General features: G+C 39.3%; 1 protein-coding gene across 1 annotated transcript in view; it reads left to right on the top strand.

The window, feature by feature from the left end:
• The window catches only part of LOC132385064 (vacuolar protein sorting-associated protein 26B-like), an 84,766-nt gene that overhangs the window by 21,940 nt on the left and 41,307 nt on the right, over positions 1-21,519 (top strand). Inside the window, exons 2-3 of the mRNA XM_059956761.1 lie at positions 1,659-1,815; positions 21,134-21,298. Of these exons, the coding sequence (XP_059812744.1) occupies positions 1,659-1,815; positions 21,134-21,298 (322 nt within the window). The remainder of the gene's footprint in view (positions 1-1,658; positions 1,816-21,133; positions 21,299-21,519) is intronic.

Genomic DNA, 21,519 nt, shown 5'->3' with positions numbered 1-21,519 from the left:
AGGAAGCAGAAGCAAGGTCAGTGGGCAGGAGTCTGTGTCAGGAAAAAAGCAAGCCCTAGCCGGCCGGCTCTCCCGTCCATTCTGCTCTCCAATGGACATTAAATTGAACTACATCTGTGGCAACAAAATACTTGACGGGAGTACAGATACTGGCGGAATCCCGGACGCTGCCATTCAGCTGATTACGTAACAGATTTTCCCCCAAGCCATCAGACTACCAACCTACTGACCTCTGTTGTGCCTATTGTCTTGTTTATTATTTATTGTAATGCTTGCACTGTTCTGTGTACTTTATGCAGTCCTGGGTAGGTCTGTAGTGTAGTTTTTGTGTTGGTTTACGTAGTTCACTGAAGTTTTTGTATTGTTCATGTAGCACCATGGTCCTGAAGAACATTGTCTCGTTTTTACTGTGTACTGTACCAGCAGTTCTCCTCGAAATGACAATAAAAAGCAATTTGACTAAGAGTTTGCACGGTACAGTTGGCCCTCCTTATCCACGGGTTCCGCATGCGCGGATTCAACCAGCCGCGGATTAGGGAAACCCAGAAGTTCTCTCTTCAGCAGCCGTTGTTTGAGCATGTACCGACGTTTTTCTTGTCATTATTCCCTAAACAATACAGTATAACAACTATTTACATAGCATTTACTTTATATTAGTTACTATAAGTAATCTAGAGATGATTTAAAGTACTGACAGTCTTTAAGTTGGAACAGGTACATCCAGTATTACTTAGTGTCAGTCAAACGTTTATCTTAGTATATAGTATAAATTTTACCTTTCTAGGCATATAAAAACACTTAGGAAATGTATGTATTTCAATAATAAAACCACTGCGTTACTTAGTAATAATTGTAGCTTTCATTGGGGCAGGGCCTTTCTCACTTTATCCTTTAAAAATTGTTCAGATCGTTGACTGACTGTAGCCTAACGCTTTTCCAATGACGTTTCACCTCTTTCTGATCGCTTTATTATTTCCACTTTATTTTCGATCGTCAACGGAACAGAAACAATGCAGATTCAGCGGCAGGTCTGGAACTCCCCCGGGTCCTAAAGTCCACCCGCACTGAGACAGGTTAAATAAGGGACTTGAGCATCCGCGTCTTTTGGTATCCGCGGGGGTCCCGGAGCCAATCCCCTGCGGATAAAGAGGGCCAACTGTACTGTATTGAAAAGAATAAAAGCAAAAACTGCTGAAGGTCTTGGCAGATGAGACATCAGTTGTGAGAAAGTCATTTCAGATTGATGGTTTGTCATCAGAAAGAAATGTGGTGAAATCTATGACATGACTCTTGATGGAATTGGAAGCACTCACACTGTACCATGAATTTCATTTTAATACTTAAAGTTTGTGAAGATTGGTAAAGCTGGTTGCTATCTGGGATACTACTAATGACAGATGTCAAAAAGTTATGAAGAGAAAATAATTACATTATAAGATGCTGAAAGATTACTGTGAAGACTATTTGTGAAGTGAACTAAATTGCAATGCTGTACCTGAATAGGTGATATAAATAAAGAAAATTAAGAAAAATGTGGTTAATTTCCTCTTTAGTAGATTTTCTAAATGTAGCATTGGTGCCTTCATAAAGGAAAGTGGAACAGTTGTGAAATTATTTGGATATTGTACAGTTTTAACACACATTCTTTCTCTTAATAGAGCTGTACTATGATCGAGGAAATCACCATGAGTTTGTATCTCTCGTTAAAGATCTGGCCCGACCTGGTGAGATGACACAATCCCAAACATTTGACTTTGAGTTTACACATGTAGAGAAGCCATATGAATCATACACTGGTCAAAATGTGAAGTTACGGTGAGTCTCACGTCTGCCAATGTAATTATTCTAATGAATGTGGTCTGAAACTTTATGCAGAAAGAATTTTATGCATCATCCAGTTGATAAAGATGATGTCATGTATACATCCAAGACCATCCATTTTAATGATCTGTTCAGAATAAAGTTCCAAATGAAATTTTCCTAATTCATCACAAACAAGAGAAAATCGGCAAATGCTGGAAATCCAAGCAAAACACAAAATGCTGGAGGAACTCAGCAGCCCAGGCAGCATCTGTGGAAAAGAGTAAACGGTGGTCATTTCAGGCTGAGACCATCAGGCAAAAGGGTCTTGGCCTGAAACGTCGATTGTTTACTCTTTTCCACAGATGCTGCCAGCCCTGCTGAGCTCCTCCAGCATTTTGCGTGTTGTTCCCAAACTAATTTATTTTGTATCCTGTATACTACAGGAATACATTTGTCTAGTTTTTCAGTTTTAAAAGAAAAACTTTGCTTCTGCATTTGGTTAAATAGCCACCTTCTGTTATTTTGGGATTCCATTCTGAAATGCATTTCATCCCATCTTCATGTTTAGAACTATCAAGGGCTAAAACATTTAATTATGAAGGTAAGTTTCAAAAGTTACTTGGTTATTTTTCTCTCTAGATGGTATAATATTAAGGGGCAATCTAATTAAACAGTAAGGTTAAACCGCATTAGTCACTTGAGATATTTAAAGCTGAAATTAAAAAGAATTAGTTTTGGTAATGAAAAGCCATAAAGTCAAAAAGCTCATCTTGTTCACTAATGGCCTTCAAGGGAGGAAAATTGTGTCCTTACCTGGTTTCATATGTATGTGACATCAGCCTAGCAGACTTGTAGAGTCATGGAGAAGTACAGCACAGAAACAGACCCTTCAATGCCAAACCAGCTTAAACTGCCTACTCCTATCAACCTGCACCGGAACCATAGCCCTCCATATCCCAACTATCCATGTACCTATCTAAACCTCTCTTAAACATTGAAATCAAACTTTCATGCACCACTTGTGCTGCTGACTCATTTGACACTCTCACAATCCTCTGAATGAAGTTTCCCCTCATGTTCTCCTTAAACTTCTCACCTTTCACCCTTAACACAAGACCTCTGGTTGTAGTTCCACCCAACCTCACTGGAAAAAGCCTGCTTGCATTTACCCTAACTATACCCCTCATAATTTCGTATACCTCTATCAAATCTCCTCTCAATCTTCTATGTTCTACAGAATACAGTCCTAACTTATTCAGTCTTTCTTTGCAGCTCAAGTCGTCCAGTCCTGGCAGCATCCTTGTATATTTTCTCTGTACTCTTTCAACTCCTGTACTCAGTACATTTGATTTATGAAGACCAGTGTGCTAAAAGCTTTTGCTACAACCCATCTACCTGTGACGCCACTTTCAATGAATTATGGACCAGTATTCCCAGATCGATTTGTTCTACCACAATCCTCAGTGCCCTACCGAAGTGCAAATCCTCGCCCTTGTCTATTAAGTTCCAACTGTTATTTTTCTGTCTATTTTTCCAGCTGGACCAGATCCCTTTGCAAGCCATGATAGCCTTTCGTGCTGTCTACTACACACCCAATCTTGGTACCATCCACAATTGTTGATCCAGTTAACCAGATTATCAGCCAGGTTTGTGATGACCAACAACAAAAGACCCAGCATCAATCCCTGCAGCACTACGCTAGTCACAGGCCTCCAGTCAGAGTGGCAATCATCTACTACCACTCTGGCTTCTTCCACAAAGGCAATGTCTAGTCCAATTTACTACCTCATCTTAAATGCTAAATGATTGAACTTTCCTGATCAACCTCTCATGCGGGACCTTGTCAAATGCCTTTACTAAAGTCCACATAGACAACATGCACTGCCTGGCCTTTATCAACTTTCCTGGTAATTTCCTTGAAAAACTATAAGATCGGTTAGACACGACCTACCAGGCATGAAGCCATGCTGACTATCCCTAATCAGTCCATGTTAATCCAAATACTTAAATATCCAGTCCCTTAGAATAACTTACAATAAATTTCCCACAACTGATATCTTGTTAGTATAGTAAGCAACTAAACCAAAACCAAGACAGAAATTTCATTGCCTACTGTGTAGAAGTGATCTGTGCTTTGTGCTTCATTGAAGTGAACTCTATACCTCAAATATCTCCAAAGCAGTGAGAATACACAAAGGTCTCCACCAAATTCCTTCCCTGTCAACCCCCATGATCACCAGGTCAGGTCACAGATCTCTTAGTGGGTGAGCATCTGGGGAACAGTGACCACCGCTCCCAGGCTTTTAGCATTATCATGGAAAAGGATAGAATCAGAGAAGACAGGAAAATTTTTTAATTGGGGAAGGGCAAATTATGAGTCTATAAGCCTAGAGCGTGCAGGTGTGAATTGGGGTGATGTTTTTGCAGGGACTATGGACATGGTCAATGTTTAGGGATCTCTTGCAGGATTTTAGGGATAAATTTGTCCTGGTGAGGAAGATAAAGAATGGTAGGGTGAAGGAACCATGGGTGACAAGTGAGGTGGAGAATCTAGTCAGATGGAAGAAGGCAGCATACGTGAGGCTTAGGAAGCAAGGATCAGATGGGTCTATTGAGGAATAAAGGTAGCAAGAAAGGAGCTTAAGAAGGGGCTGAGAAGAGCAAGAAGGGGACATGAGAAAGCCTTGGCGATTAGGGCAAAGAAAAACCCCAAGGCATTCTTCAATTATGTGAAGAACAAAAGCTTGACAGGAGTGAAGATAGGACCAATTAAAGATAAAGGTGGGAAGATGTGCCTGGAGGTTGTGGAAGTGAGCGAGGTCCTCAATGAATACTTCTCTTCGGTATTCACCAATGAGAGGGAACTTGATGACGGTGAGGACAATGTGAGTGAGGTTGATGTTCTGGATCGTGTTGATATTAAGGGAGAGGAGGTGTTGGAGTTGTTAAAATACATTAGAATGGATAAGTTCCAGAGGCCTGACAGAATATTCCCCAAGCTGCTCCACAAGGTGAGGGAAGAGATTGCTGAGCCTCTGGCTAGGATTTTTATGTCCTTGTTGTCCACAGGAATGGTACCTGAGGACTGGAGGGAGGCGAATGTTGTCCCCTTGTTCAAAAAAGGTAGTAGGGATAGTCCAGGTAATTATAGACCAGTGAGCCTTATGTCTGTGGTGGGAAAGCTGTTGGAAAAGATTCTTAGAGATAGGATCTATGGGCATTTAGAGAATCATGGTCGGATCAGGGACAGTCAGCATGGCTTTGTTGAAGGACAGGTTGTGTCTAACAAGCCTGACAAGTTCTAACAAGTGTCTAACAAGTTCTTTGGAAGGACAAACTCCAAGGCAGTGTACAAAGGATTATTCAACAAGAATAAAAGAACTGCACCCTAGGGTTCTGAAAGAGGCAGCATTAAAGATTGTGGAGGCATTAGAAGTGATCTTCCAAAAATCATTGGACTCTGGCATGGTACCAGAGGACTAGAAAATTGCAAATGTCACTCCACTCTTAAGAAAGGAGGAAGGCAGCAGAAAGGAAATTATAGACCAGATAAGGATGAGGTAATTGAGTACTTGGTTATATGGGACACAATAGGACAAAGTCAGCAAGGTTTCCTTAAGGGAAAATCTTGCCTGGTGAACCTGTTGGAATTCTTTGGGATTACAAGTAGGATAGATTAAAGGGGTATAGTGGATGTTGTATATTTGGACTTTCAGAAGGCCTTTGACAAGGTGCCACACATAAGGCTGCTTACCATGTTAAGAGCTCGTGGTATTACAGGAAAGTTACTAATGTGATTAGAGTATTAGCTGATTGGAAGGAGGCAGTGAGTGGGAATAAAAGGATCCTTGTCTAGTTGGCTACCAGTGATTAGTGGTGTTCTGCAGGGGTCAGTGTTGGGACCACTTTTTATGCTCTATGTAAATGATTTGGATGTAATGGATAGTTCTGTTGCCAAGTTTGCAGATGAAATGAAGATTAGTGGAGGGACAGGTAGTGTTGAGGAAATGGGTAGGATACAGAAAGACTTGGAGATTAGGAGAATGGGCAAGAAAGTGGCAAATGAAATGCAATGTTAGAAAATGCATGGTCATGCATTTTGGTAGTAGAAATAAATGTGTGGACTATTTTCTAAATGAGGAGAAAATCCACAAATCTGAGATGTAAAGGGACTTCAGAGACCTTGTGCAGAACACCCGAAAGTTTAACTTGCAGGTTGAGTCAGTGGTGAGGAAGGGAAATGCAATGTTAGCATTCATTTCAAGAGGTCTAGAATACAAGAGCAGGTATGTGATGCTGAGGCTTTATAAGGTACTGGTGAGGCCTCACTTTGAGTATTGTTAATAGTTTTGGAAAAGATGTGTTGGCATTGAAGAGGGTCTAGAGGAGGTTCACAAGGATGATTCCAGGAATGAAGAGGTTATCATATGAGGAACACATGATGGCTCTGGGTCTGTACTTGCGGGAATTTAGAAGAATGAGGGAGAATCTCATTAAAACCTTTCGAATGTTGAAAGGCCGAGACAGAGTTGATGTGGAAGAGATGTTTCCTATGGTGGGAGAGTCTAGGACAAGAGGGCACAGCCTCAGGATAGAGGTGTGTCCATTCAAAACAGAAAAGCAGAAATATTTATTTAGCCAGAGGGTGGTGAATTTGTGGAATTTGATGCCACATGCAGCTGTGGAAGCCAGGTCGTTCGGTGTATTTAAGGCAGAGATTGATAGGTTCCTGATTGGACATGGCATCAAAGGTTACAGGGAATGAGGAGAGAAAAAAGGATCAGTCGTGATTGAATGGCTGAGCACACTCGATGGGCCAAATTGCCTAATTCTGCTCCCGTGTCTTATGGATAGACTTGGGCTGTATCCACTACTTTTTGGAGGATTTTACATTCAAGGGCATTGGTGTTTCCATACGGTACATGCTTGTAAATCACCTCTCATTCTCTCCAGAGACCTTCAAAAAGTGAGTTTTTTTAGTGATGCCTTGCATGAACAGCCCTCTTCAGGTCATACCACACCATCTGAATTGAGTTAAGGTCTGGACTCTGACCTGGCCATTCCAAAGCATGAAATTTCTTGTTTTTAACCATTGTTATTTATTTACTCTTGTGTTTTGGATCATTGTCTTGTTGTATCATCCAACTTCTATTAAGCTTCAGTTGATGACTGCTACCCTGACACACTCCAGTGAAATCTCTTGATACAATTTTGAATTCATTGTTCCCTCAGCGATTGTAAGCTGTCCAGGTCCTGAGGCAGCAAAGCAGCCCCAAACCATGATGCTCATTCCACTGTGCTTCACAGTTGGGATGAGGTTTTGGTGTTGGTGTGCAGTGCTCTTTTCCCTCTAAACATAGTGATGTGCATTTCTGCCAAAAAGTTCAACTTTTGTCTCATTGTCCACAAAAAGATGTCCCAGAAGTATTGTGGAACATCCAGCTGGTCTTTCTCAAACTTGAGACGTGCAGCAATTTCTTTTTTGGGAGAGCAGTAGCTTCCTCTGTGGTGTCCTTCCATGAATCTCAGGATTGCTACCCGTGCCACATGCTAGTGAGGCTAGAAATAGGAAGATAATGTAGCTAAAATCGTGGCTAAGGAGATGGTGCAGGAGGGAGGGCGACATGTTTCTGGACAATTGGGCTTTGTTTCAGGGAAGGTGGGAGCTGTTCTGTTGGGACGGTTTGCATCTGAACTGGAGGGGGACTAACATCCTTGTGGGTAGATTTGCTGTTGCTGCTCCGGGGTGGTTTAAACTAGATTTGCAGGGGAAGGGAAATCAGAGTGTTAGAGCAGATAGTGAGGTGGAGGAGGATAAAGGTCATGTGAGGACTGCATGTACAGACAGAAATTAAAGGTTTGTACATGATAGAAATGTCTCAGGTGCATCTATTTCAATGCAAGAAGTATTGTAGGTAAGGCGGATGAGCTTAGGGTGTGGATTGGCATGTGGGATTATGACATTATTGCTATTAGTGAGACTTGGTTGCAGGAGGGGCGGACTGGCAGCTTAACGTTCCAGGGTTCTGTTGTTTCAGACATGATAGAGGAGGAGGAATGAAAGGGGGAGGAGGGGCATTACTAGTCAGGGAAAATATCACAGCTGTGTGTAGACGGGTCAGCCCAGAGTGCTTGTCTACAGAGGCCATATGGGTGGAGCTGAGGAACAGGAAAGGTGTGACCACGCTAATAGGGTTGTATTATAGACCGCCCAATAGTCAGAGAGAATTGGATGTGCAAATCTGTAGAGAGATAACAGACTGATGTAAGAAACAGAAAGTTCTAATAGTAGGGGATTTTAGCTTTCCACATATTAACTGGGACTCCCACACTGTGAAAGGGCTAGTTGGCTTGGAGTTCGTCAAATGTGTTCAGGAAAGTTTTCTAAATCAGTATATAGAGGTACCTATGAGAGAGGATGCAATTGTTGATCTATTAGGGAACCAGACAGCTCAGGTGACAGAAGTATGTGTCGGTGAACATTTTGGGTCCAGTGACCATAAAGTCATTAGTTTCTAGTTAATTATGGATAAGGATAGTTCTGGACCTTGAGTTGAGGTTCTAAATTGGAGAAGGGCTGATTTTGTGGAAATGAGAAAGGATCTGGGAAGAGTGGATTGGGATAAGTAGTTTTCTGGCAAGGATGTGTTCAGTAAGTGGAAGGCCTTTAAAGGCGAAATTTTGAAAGTGCAGAGTTTGCATGTTCTTGCCAGGATTAAAGGCAAAGTTAACAGGCATAGGGAACCTTGGTTTTCAAGGGATATTGGTGATCTGGTTAAGAAAAAGAGAGAGAGAGTATAGCAGGTATAGGCAACAAGGAACAAATTAGGTACTTGAAGAGTATAGAAAATGGAAGAAAATACTAAAGAAGGAAATCGGGAAGGCAAAAAGAAGACATGAGGTTGCTTTGGCAGATAATGTGAAGGTAAACCCGAAGGGTTTCTGTAAGTATATTAAGAGTAAAAGAGTAGTAAGGGACAAAATTGATCCCCTAGAAGATCAGAGTGGTCGTCTCTGTGTGGAGCCTCACGAGATGGGGGAGATCTTAAACAGTTTTTTTGCATCAGTATTTACGCAAAAACTGGTGTGGTGTGTATATGGAAGGAAGGGAAACAAGCAGTAGTGTCATGGAATATATAGAGATTAAAGAGGAGGAGGTCCTCGCTGCCTTACAGCGAATAAAGGTAGATAAATCCCCTGGGCCTGACATGATATTTCCTCGGACCTTGAGAGAGACTCGTGTGGAAATTGCAGGGTCCCTGGCAGAAATATTTAATATGTCCTTAGCCATGGGTGTGGTGCCAGAGGATTGGAGGGTGGCTCATGTTGTTCCATTTTTTAAAAAAGGCTCCAAAAGTAAACCAGTTAATTACAGGCCGGTGAATCTGACATCGGTAGTATGTAAATTATTGGAAGGTGTTCTAAGAGATTGGATATACAAGTACTTAGATAGTCAAGGGCTGATTAAGTATAGTCAGCATGGCTTTGTGCGTGGTAGATCATGTTTAACGAATCTTGTAGAGTTTTTCAAGGAGGTTACCAAGAAAGTAGATGAAGGAAAGGCTGTAGATGTTGTCTACGTGGACTTTAGTAAGGGCTTTGACAAGGTCGCACATGGGAGGTTAGTTCAGAAGGTTCAGACACTTGGTATCCATGGGGAGGTTGTAAACTGGATTCGAAATTGGTTGTGTGGGAGAAGACAGAATGGTAGTGGATGATTGCTTCTCAGACTGGAGGCCTGTGACTAGTGGTGTGCCACAGGGATCTGTGCTAGGACCATTGTTTGTTGTCCATATCAATGATCTAGATAATGTGGTAAATTGGATCAGCAAGTCTGCTGATGACACTAAGACTGGAGGCATTGTGGACAGCAAGGAAGGCTCAAAGCCTGCAGAGGGATCTGGACCAACTGGAAAAATGGGCCAGAAAATGGCAGATGGAATTTAATGCAGACAAGTGTGAGGTGTTGCATTTTGGAAGGACAAATCGAGGTAGGACATGCACAGTAAATGGTAGGGCACTGAGGAGTGCGGAGGAACAAAGGGATCTGGGAGTTCAGATACGTAATTCCCTGTAAGTGGCGTCACAGGTAGACAGGGTTGTAAAGAAGGCTTTTGGCATTCTGGCGTTCATAAATCAAAGTATTGAGTATAGGAGTTGGGATGTTATGGTTGTGTTGGTGAGAGCAAATTTGGAGTATTGTGTACAGTTGTGGTCACCTAACTATAGGAAGGATATCAGTAAGATTGAAAGAGTGCAGAGAAGATTTACTAGGATGTTGCTGGGTCTTCAGGAGTTGAGTTACGGGGAAAGATTGAACATGTTAGGACTTAATTCCTTGGAGCATAGAAGAATGAGGGGGGGATTTGATAGAGGTTTACAAAATTATGAGGGGTATAGACAGAATAAATGTGAGTGGGCTATTTCCACTTAGATTAAGAGAGGTAAATACAAGAGGACATGGCTTTAGGGTGAAAGTGGAAAGGTTTAGGGGGAACTTCTTCAGAGTGGTGGGAGTGTGGACCGAGCTGCCATCTGGCGTGGTAAATACGGGCTCACTCTTAAATTTTAAGAAATTTGGATGGATACATGGATGGGAGAGGTCTGGAGGGTTATGCATTGGGTGCAGGTCAGTGGGACTAGTGGAATAAAGTTTCAGCACAGACTAGAAGGGCCGAATGACCTGTTTTCTGTGCTGTAGTGTTCTATGGAACACCATTCTTGTTCAGTGTTTTTCTTATAATGGATAGATGAACAGAAACTAGCAAGTTCTAGAGATTTCTGCAGGTCTTTTGCTGTTATCCTTGGGTTCTCTGTGACCTCCTTCAGCATGGTATATTCGGTATTGATGAGAAGTACAATTGTGTGTTATTAGTTTGGGCAGATTGTGTTTGTCTTTTATTGTGACTTAGATGAAGATCAGACCTCGCTTTATAAGTAAAGTGGAAAATCAGGGAATTTCGAAGTGCTCACAAAGTGGTTCTCGCAACTGTAAATATGCTGTCATTTATCATTGAAGTCAATTTGAAACAAATTTTTGAATGTGATAAATCTTTTAATTCTTTGGTATGTAGTTTACCCTGTGATTCAATTGAATTTTTCCTAGGTGTTCCATTTTCCTCCCATATCTCAAAGATGTGCTGTTTATTAGCTTAATTAGCCCCTGGAAATTATCCCTTGCATGATGAGTAGGATGTGAACAAATTAGGGGGTTGCCAGTGCACATGGGAAAATAGTTTGTGAGGTGGGGTCGGTGGATTTCTCTCTGATTCTGTAAGACCATCCTCTGAGGGAAAATAACAGAATGTGCCATCAAAACAATTGACTTGACATCTGTGGAGCAAAAAACAGTTAATATTTCATGTTGAAGTATAATCATGAGGACAAGGAAAGTAAAAGCCAGGGTAGTTTCTAGTTGGTGAGAGTTGGATAGATCAAAAGGAACATGCTTGATTAGGTGAGACCAGGATTGTTGAGGTGACAAGTTGTTGATGAAGTTATCTAAATGTGTTAATGAACACAAAATACTGGAGGGACTCAGCAGGTCAGGCAGCATCTAGGAAAAGAATACAGTCGACGTTTCAGGGCGAAACCCTTGGCCTCCTCAGCTTTTTTACTCCGTCCTGAAGGATTTTGGCCCAATTCCTCTAGCGTTATGTGTGTTGCTCAGATTTCCAGCATCTGCAGATTTTCCCTTGATGTGTTAATGAATCCTGGTTTCACACTCTTATACTCACCTATCACTTTCAAACTTTCCTTCTTCCCCTCCCCCTATCTTTTTATTCTGGTGTCTTCCCCCTTTTTCCAGGTCTGGAGAAGGGTCTCAACCTGACTGTTTATTGATTTCCATAGATGCTGTTAATGTACTGAGATCCTCCAGCACTTAGTGTGCGTTGCTCTGGATTTCTAGCATCTGCAGAACTTCTCGTGTGTATGATTCACATGAGAGGTTCTGTCCTTCTTTCCACATCCTCTGAAATTTAAATTTCTTTGGCTTTCTGCCTGAATTGTTAATTATTTCTCTGTCCACAAATATCACCTGCTGTGTTGAGGGTTTCTAGCATTTTCTGTTTAAATTTGTTTTCCAGCATTGTTAGTTCTTGATTTTTTTAAAACCTGTGTTGAGACTTCAACCCCGGGCCTTTGGTTATCCAATTCAAGGAAATTGTACTCTCATCAACTACTGTTAATCTAGCTCAGAATGTGTTGATGAGATAATATCGCTTGACTGTAAACGCCCAAGTTTATACAGAGCCTTTCAATAATTCTTCAGGTTATCACCTGATCCCATGCAGCTGAGGCTTTTGTAACTTGTATTACATACAGCATGCCAAAAAAGCCTATTCAATTTGGCATTACAATGGATTCCAGTCAATTGGGACACATGGGCAAGTAGATTTTGGGCCAATTAAACAGCAGGTCCAATTAGCTGAAGCTTCATGGAAATAGTTAAAGGGTATAAAAGAGACACACTGCAATTTAACTGAGTAACAAACTATGTATTTAAATAAAATGCAGAATAAATTAGAATATTACCAATACTACTGTAGAACTCTTACTAGTTTCTAATAATTATCGATGGAGGAATTCATTCAGTGTATGCTGCAGTGTTCTTTTGATCGCAAATAATTAAAACCAGCACAGACATTTGGTGTAGATAACGGATTGCCCTCATTGACTTCCTTCATCTTGGCCAGTGAAAATATAAAAAACAATTACCAAAAATCACTACTTTTGAATTGGCAGCCTGTGACCCAAATGGATGCCATAACTCAAGCACATGCAACTGATGCTGTTTTAAAAACCATTCAGCAACAGTCTCCTGTCCCAATTAAGCAGCATAGTGTCCTAAATAAATAAAGGGAATGGAGAGCCCTGATGGCAGCCAATGGGGTAACATCTTTTTAAATTTGCTCCTACCTGACCTCTCTTTATTCCCTACCAGTTTTTTGAAATCTTATTATAAATCTTAATATTGCTCTAATATGTCTTTGAGAAAGACGAAAGCCTCTGCAAAAGAAAAAGATGACTCTCCAACTACTTTGGAATCAATTGGAGATTTCCTTAAAAAGCAAAGAACAGAACGCTCTGATGAATTTCAACTTCTTAATGTCAAGTTGGATGCTATTCAACAAACTTTAATCGAACATGAAAAGCGAATTAAAGAGAATAAAGAAACTTTGATACTGGACAAACACGAGGAAATCTGCAGATGCTGAAAATTCAAGCAACACACAAAATGCTGGTGGAATGCAGCAGGCCAGGCAGCATCTATAGGGAGAAGCACTGTCGACGTTTCGGGCCGAGATCCTTCGTCAGGACTAATTGAAAGGAAAGATAGTAAGAGATTTGAAAGTAGGAGGGGGAGGGGAAAATGCAAAATGATAGGAGACGACCGGAGGGGGTGGGGTGAAGCTGAGAGCCAGAAAGGTGATTGGCAAAAGGGATACAGAGCTAGAGAAGGGAAAGGATAATGGGACAGGAGGCCTAGGGAGAAAGAAAGGGGGAGGGGAGCACCAGAGGGAGATGGGGAACAGGCAGAGTGATGGGCAGAGAGAAAGAAAAAAAGGGAGGGGGGGAAAAACTAAATATATCAGCGATGGGGTAAGAAGGGGAGGAGGGGCATTAACGGAAGTTAGAGAAGTCAATGTTCATGCCATCAGGTTGGAGGCTACCCAGCTGGTATATAAGGTGTTGCTCCTCCAACCTGAGTGTGACTTCATCTTAAAAAGTTAAGGGCCCCCATTATTTTTCTACAAGAAACACATGTACGTAGTTGTGATAATGCATGCCTTTTTAATCAGTGGAGGGATCTACAATTTCATTCCTCATTCAGAGCAAAATCTCGAGGTGTCTCGATCTTTATAGATAATACAATTTCCTTTGTTCAACATAAAGTTGTCTCTGACCCTAATGGGCGATTTGTCATAGTGTCAGGGAGACCAGATAATAAATTAATTGTATTTGCTAATGCGTACGCTCCCAATGTGGATGACCCAGGATTTTTTGAGTGTTTCTTTTCATTCTTGCCAGATTTGAGTTTTTTTTCTTTAGTGATGGGGTGAGATTTTAATTGTTGTCCAGACCCAGTATTAGATCGTTCTCTTAAATTAGCCACACCTAATAAATCAGCTTTATTTATTCAATCCTTTTTAATGAAATGTGATATTGTTGATATCTGGTGTTTTCTTCACCCAGCAGAAAGGAAGTATTCGATCTTCCCTCATGTCCATCATTCCTATACTAGGATTGATTTTTTTTTTATTATTGATAGTCAGATTCATTAGTTTGATCCATTGAATATAAAGAAATAGCTGTGTCCGACCACTCTCCTGTATTTTTATCTTTAACTCTTCCTGGTTTCACTCATATGAACAGATCCTGGCGTTTTAATTTAACTTTGTTATCTGATAAGGACTTTCTAAAATTTCTGAAGAATCAAATTACTCTTTTTTTTGAAGAAAATGCGTTGGAAGAGACTTCCAGTCTTATAATAAGTCTTTTAAGGAATACATCAGAGGACACATTATCTCCTATACTGTATATATTAAGAAAAATGCTAATAAAGAGAGTACTGATTTAGTTCATCAATTAAAACAATTAGACCAGAAATATGCTTTGGTACCAGACCCTGAACTATTCAAAAAATGTATTGAAATTAAAACTAAATATGATCTTCTTATAACATATCCAATTGAAAACCAACTTTTAAAAGGTAGAAGCCAATTCTATATACATGGAGAGAAAAAACTGGTAAACTATTGGCTAATCAATTGAAGACCTTTATAGCTAAACGGCAAATTAAAGAAATTTGCAAAACTAATGGTGATATGACAACTGACCATCTTGAAATAAATGACACTTTTAGAGAATTTTATTCTAAATTGTATAGTTCTGATTTTATTAAAGATAATACTGCAGTGAACAATTTTTTAGATAATTAAATATTCCTGGACTTTCGGTTGATAATCGAAAGCAGTTGGATCAACCTATTTCTCAGGAGGAAATCACTGAGGCTATACGCCACAGTACCTTATTTATGTTCTACCCTTACTGAGTCCTTCAAGGTGGGTATGTTGCCGCAGTCTTTTTATGAAGCTTCCATTTTGCTTATTCTTAAAAAGAATAAAAATCCCACTGAATGCTCTTCAAATAAATCAATCTCTTTACTCAATGTTGATGCTAAGATCCTATCTAAAGTTTTGATCCGTAGACTCGAAAATATTGTACCTTCTATAATATCCTGTGATCAGACTGGATTTATTAAAAATTGATATTCCCATTTTAATATATGGCAATTGTTAAATGTTATGCATTCTCCATCCAAGGAAATATTGGAATGTGTGATTTCTCTGGATGCGGAGAAGGCCTTTGATCGAGTTGAATGGAATTACCTATTTAAAACCTTAAAAAAAATTAATTTTGGGCCCAATTTTATTCATTGGATTAAATTACTATATCTCCCTCTGCTCGGGTCCTTACTAATTTTCAGATTTCTAAACCAATTAAACTCCAAAGTGGAACCAGACAAGAATGTCCATTGAGTCCTTTGCTTTTTGATTTGGTATTAGAACCTTTAGCAATTGCCTTTCGAGAGTCTAATGACTCTCGAATGACAGGTATCTTAAGGAAAGGTACTATTCATAAAGTCTCGCTTTATGCTGATGACCTATTGCTTTTCATATCTAATGTTACAACTTCTTTACCCTCTGTTTATTTTATTGACTAATTTTAGTCAATTTTCAGGATATAAATTGAATTTACATAAGAATGAATTGTTTCCTTTAAATAATTTGATACTAACCAATATTAACCTTCCTTTTAAAATTGTAAGAAAACAATTTATGTATTTGGGCGTAACAATCACTAAGAACTACAAACATCTATTCAAAGAAAATATTTTAACCTTAATGAGTTATGTGAAAAAGACACTTTCTAATTGGTCACCTCTCTCTTTATCACTGATTGGTCGAATTAATTCTATTAAAATAAATATTTTACCTAAATTTATACACAGTCGGCCCTCCTTATCCGCGGGTTCCGCATGCGCGGATTCAACCAACCGCAGATCGGGAAAACCCAGAAGTTCTCTCTCCAGCTCTCGTTATTTGAGTATGTACAGACTTTTTTCTTGTCATTATTTCCTAAACAATACAGTATAACAATTATTTACATACATTTACATTGTATTAGGTACTATAAATAATCTAGAGATGATTTAAGAGTACAGGCAGTCCCTGGGTTGTGAACAAGTTCCGTTCCTGAGTCTGTCTTTAAGTCGGATTTGAAGTTGGAACAGGTACATCCGGTATTATTTAGCGTCAGTTAGTTAAATGTTTGTCTTAGTATATAGTATACATTTTACCTTTCTATGCAAATAAAACATTTAAGAAACGTACGTATTTCAATAATTCACTGCATTGCTTAGTAATAATTGTAGCTTTTCACATACTCCATTAAAATTGTTCCGATCGTTGACCGACTGTAGCCTAAAGCTTTTCTAATGACCGATGGTGTTTCACCTCTTTTTGATCGCTTTATTACTTCCACTTTATTTTCAATCATGATCGTGATTATTTTCGTGAACGGAAACACTGTGGATTCAGAGCTGCGCCTGCTCCTAAAGTCCACCGCACTGAGACAGGTTAAATAAGATCCAGGGTTCCACTGGGTCCTAAAGACCACCCCACTGGTCAGGCCAAATAAGGGACTTGAGCATCTGCATTTTTTGGTATCCACAGGGGGCCCCGGAACCAATCCCCCGCATATAAGGAGGACCGACTGTACCTTTCTCAAGCCGTACCTGTTTTTATTCCCAAGTCTTTTTTCAATTCTTTAGATTCTATTCTTTCTTCCTGTATACGGAAGAATAGAAAACCCCGATTAAATAAAGCCCACCTTCAAAAAAGCAAAAAGAATGGTGGCCTTGCTTTACCCAATTTTAGGTTATATTATTGGGCAATTAACATACGAAATCTTACATTCTGGTTATTGTGGTGAACTACATATACCTGTCTGGACACGCCCCCTGCTGACTGCTCCTGTGGCTCCTCCCACAGACCCCTGTATAAAGGCGATCAAGGCCTGAGCCCGGCCTCTGTCTCCAGGATGTAGTATGGAGGTCACTCACTGTTTGTTCCTTCTTCCAGTCAATAAAAGCCGATACCTCGCCTTACGTCTCAGTGAGTTATTGATGGTGCATCAGTTATATGATATTAATCGTGAGGATTGTCCAATATGGGTCTTTTTGGAAGCCAATTCTGTTACGAAATTTTCTATTCTCTTCCTGTATCCTCTCTTCCTTTATCTGTAAATAAATTAACTGACAGTTTGGTGGTTAAACACACTTTGAGGATCTGGCTACAGTTTAGAAAGCATTTTGATATTATTGAGATTTTCTCTTTCCAGTCCTATTTTTTTCTAATTTTTTTAAACCATCTACGACTGATCTGTGTTATTTTTTAGAGAATGGGATAGATTAGGCAATAAATGATTTCAGGATCTGTTTGTTGGAGGGAATCTCTTCTTTTGAGCAGCTCTCAGTGAAATATAACCTATCAAATACCCACTTTTTTCGATATCTACAGATTAGAGATTTTTAAAGATCTAAACTACATATATTTCCTACTAGCCTGGATGAGAGCATAATGGATGTAATTTTTAATTTGAAACTGTTTGAAAATGGCTCAATATCTTATATTTATGGTCTGTTATTGGAATTGAGAATGGCTCCTTTAGGTAAAATTAAAAAAATTGGGAAAAGGATTTACAGACTTCATTATCTGATGAGGCCTGAAGGGTCATTTTCAAAATGGTTAATTCTTCATTATTATGTGCTCGTCATTCCCTCCTACAATTTAAAGTAGTACATAGGGCTTGCGTGTCTAAAGATCAGCTCTCTCGTTATATTGCAGATATATCTCCTTGTTGTGACAGATGTAATAATGGAGAGTCTTCATTAATTCAAGTGTTTTGGTCATGTTCGAGCCTTGAAAAATATTGGAAAGATGTATTCCAAACTTTTTCTGTACTTAAAGTTAGTTTTAAGCCCAATCCTTTGACTGCTTTATTTGGTATTATTGAGGAAAGAGTTATAATTTTGGAGCCTTCTCATTCGTGGGTACTGGCTTTTATTTCTCTTGTGGCTAGGAGGACGATCTTGCTTAAATGGCAAGAGGTTGCACCCCCCCCCCCCCCACCACATGCTCAATGGCTATGTCATGTTATGTCATGTTTAAATCTAGAGAAGATTCGTTGTTTGATTTCTGATTCTAACCAAGATTTTCAAACGTTATGGGGATCCTTTCTGAACTATTTTAAAAATCTTTGAATTGTTATTAAAATATAGATCTGGGCTATTATTATAAAACACTATATGGTAAAGTATGCTTTTTCCCTCTTTTTTAACCAACCAGCTTTGTCTTGGTAGGTGGTGTAGATTTTTTTGATAATATAATTAACCATACTATTGTATTTCATCATTCAATTTATTTTATTTGATTGATCATGAATATGGGATACTGTGATTGTATCGGTGTGATTTATATATAGTGCATTTTGTGTTATCTTATTTTGATTTATAATAAGTATCCTAATGAATTCTGTATTTGTGTATATGAAATGTAATAAAACTATTGGAAAAAGAAATAAAAGAAAGGGAATCCAGAAAACCTGCCGATGCTGGACATCTGAGCAACGCACACAAAATGCTGGAGGAACTCAACAGGCCAGTCAGCATCTATGGAAAAAAGTATAGTCGACGTTTTGGACTGAGATCCCTTGGCAGGACTGGAGAAATAAAAGGTGGGGGGAGGGGAGAGAGAATCACCAGATGATAGGTGAAACCTGGAGGGGGAGAGATGAAGTAAAGTGCTGGGAAGTTGTTTGGTGAAAGAGGCAGAAGGTCATGGAAGAAAGAAAAAGAGGAGGAGGAGCACCAGAGGGAGGCAAGGGCAAGGGGATGAGGGGATGGGAAATGGTGAGGGAAGTTAACAGAAGTTTGAGAAATCCATGTTCGTGCCATCAGGTCGGAGGCTACCCAAATGGAATGTTCCACCACAGTGGAGCAGACCATGAATGGACATATCGATTTTGTTCTTTTAAAGTTGTCTCAAATCAGCAGCTTCCCCAATTAACTGGAATCCAATGTATTTGCTTTATATTCCCCTGCAATAAAAGCTTTAAAAAATTGTCTTTCTGGTGGCTTTATTGTACTCGGGAGCTTACTTTCTCTCCTGAGCCAGCATATTTGGATTCACCTGCTCACAAATGTTTACTCTTATTTCACCATGTAAAAATGAGTTCTGTTATTTTTATTGAAGTGTGTAACCTTTTCTACAATTTATTCCATCAGCCACTATCTTGCCAATTGCTTAATTTGTCCATAAACTTTATTCCCTGGAGTCTAGGAAAATGAGGGAAGATTTGATAGAAAATTGAGTGGTATAGATGGAGTAAATTCAAGCTTTTCAATTGAAAGGTCATGGGTTAACGGTGAAGGAGGAACTTCTTCACTTGGTAAATGTGGAACAAGCTGTCAGCAAAGTGGTGAATGGGGGTTCGACTTCAGAATCAGAATAAGGTTTAATATCACTGGCATATGTCGTGAAATTTGTTAACTTTATAACAGCAGTACAATGAAATGCATTATAAGTGTAGAGAAATGAAAGACTAAATTACATTAAGTATTTGTCTATTAGATTTGTCTATAGATTAAGTTAAAGTAGTGCAATAAAACAAAAAAGTAGTGAGGTAGTGTTCATGGCTTCTATGTCCATTTAGAAACTGAATGGCAGAGAGCAATTTCAACATTTAAGAGAAATTTGGTTAAGTACATGGATGGGAGGAGGGTATGGTGCAGGTACAGTTTGATGGGACTAGGTAGAATAATAGTTTGATAGGGACTAGATATGCAGAAGAGCCTCTTTCTGTGCTGTAGTGTAGACTCTTATTCAGGTTACGAACAGTTGAGGACACAATACTGTTTTCCACTTAGTAACTGTCTGCCAACCCAAATACTGACTGAGAAATTGAATTTCTGTGTGTTGTCCTCAACTTCATGGACACTTTGATAACTTGTTTTATTCCTTATTTTTGAACCAGATTTGCAATAATACAATAGTTATTATAGTGCACCTTTATGTTAGAGTGATGGTGTTCCTCAGAAACTGATTTTCTATGATTTGAAGCTTTGACAGAATTTGTTTCATTCACATTGTGTTTATTTAGATTTTTTTCTCTCACAAGTTCCATGCGAGCACATTTTTATCCCGTATCTCAAATTTTTGGTAGTGGTTTGTGAATTCTATAAGGGTGAATTTCCATTACCTGAATTGTCAAACTTGGACATGCACTTTATTTGTCGACAGGATTTTGGTAACTGTAACAATTAATACTATTTAAATGTAAATCTTTTATTATCTATACAGTACTGTTCTACATAGAACACTTAAGCTCCAATTTCTATCTGAGCTGGAAGAAGCTCATTCACCATCACTACTTTAGGGCAATAAACAGATTTTCCCTGTTGCTGTTAATGCTATTAGAAACCAAAAGAAAAGGGAAAAAAATAGCAGACTTTGAAATGGTGGTTGGCAGTAATTGATGGGAAGGAAGTCTTAATTTGGAAGATGACATCTGAAGGTAGTTTAGCCCAGTGGGCAAAGTCGCAAATGGAATCCAGTCCAAGGAATATTGATGTAATGCATTTGTGGAGGTCAAACAAGGCAATGTCATAGACAATAAATGGTAAGATACTGTAAAGTATAGAGTAACAGAAGAACATTTTTCGTGCATGGTGAAGATTTCGGAGTGTCTTGGGATTGATGAATAGTTTGTGTTGCACTTGGGATATTATGCTATTTGTTCATTTGATGCTGCTAGAACTTGAACTCTGGTTAAGCCTCAGTACGGGAAACTACAAGATTACCCAGGAGTTGAAATATTAGTTCCAAGATTGGGCAGTTTTAGTATGAGCAAAGAATGAGTAGGTTTTTCTTTGGAACAAAGGAGGCTGAAAGGAGCTTAGATTGAAGCTTCCTGTTCATGAGTTCCTTAGCAGAATGTTGAATAATGACAGGGCAGAGATTTGATATAAATTGTGGAAGGGTTGGAGTGGTGTTCAAGGGGGAATATATCTTTTCATTGGTGGAGAGTTTGGAACTAGCTCCCTTTAAAGGTTGATTGAGATGGAAGTTTATTTTACCCACTGAGAAGTGGAATTAATTTAAATGGCTGTTATTGGCTGGCATGAATGCAGTGGGTTGAAGATCTCTTGCACTGGATTTCCATGAAAAGCTCATTATCTTTCTTGCAACTCTCCACCATTCAGGTATTTTCTGAGAGCAACCGTCAGTCGCAGGTTAAATGATATTACAAAGGAAATGGATGTCATTGTTCACACTCTGAGTACCTACCCTGAGATGAATTCATCTATCAAAATGGAAGTTGGAATTGAAGACTGCCTACACATTGAATTTGAATACAACAAGTCAAAGTATGTATAGTGAAATCGTGTTAAATGTAACAAATTGGGAAAAGCAGTAAAAGCTGCATGTAACCCTAACGTTAATATTATGAGTGAATGACTATGGAACAAGACTAACTTGATTAATGGATACTTCTCATGTTTAAATTGTATAAGTAATCTTCTCATTGGTTGTATCAGCCATGGCTCAGCATTCTTGCCTCATTCAGAAGCTCACTTTCCTCCTCGCA

The sequence above is a fragment of the Hypanus sabinus genome, chromosome X2, assembly GCF_030144855.1.
Source record: "Hypanus sabinus isolate sHypSab1 chromosome X2, sHypSab1.hap1, whole genome shotgun sequence".
Taxonomy (NCBI): domain Eukaryota; kingdom Metazoa; phylum Chordata; class Chondrichthyes; order Myliobatiformes; family Dasyatidae; genus Hypanus; species Hypanus sabinus.
Note: the sequence above shows the minus strand (reverse complement) of the source record. Positions and strands in the feature narration are given on the sequence as shown.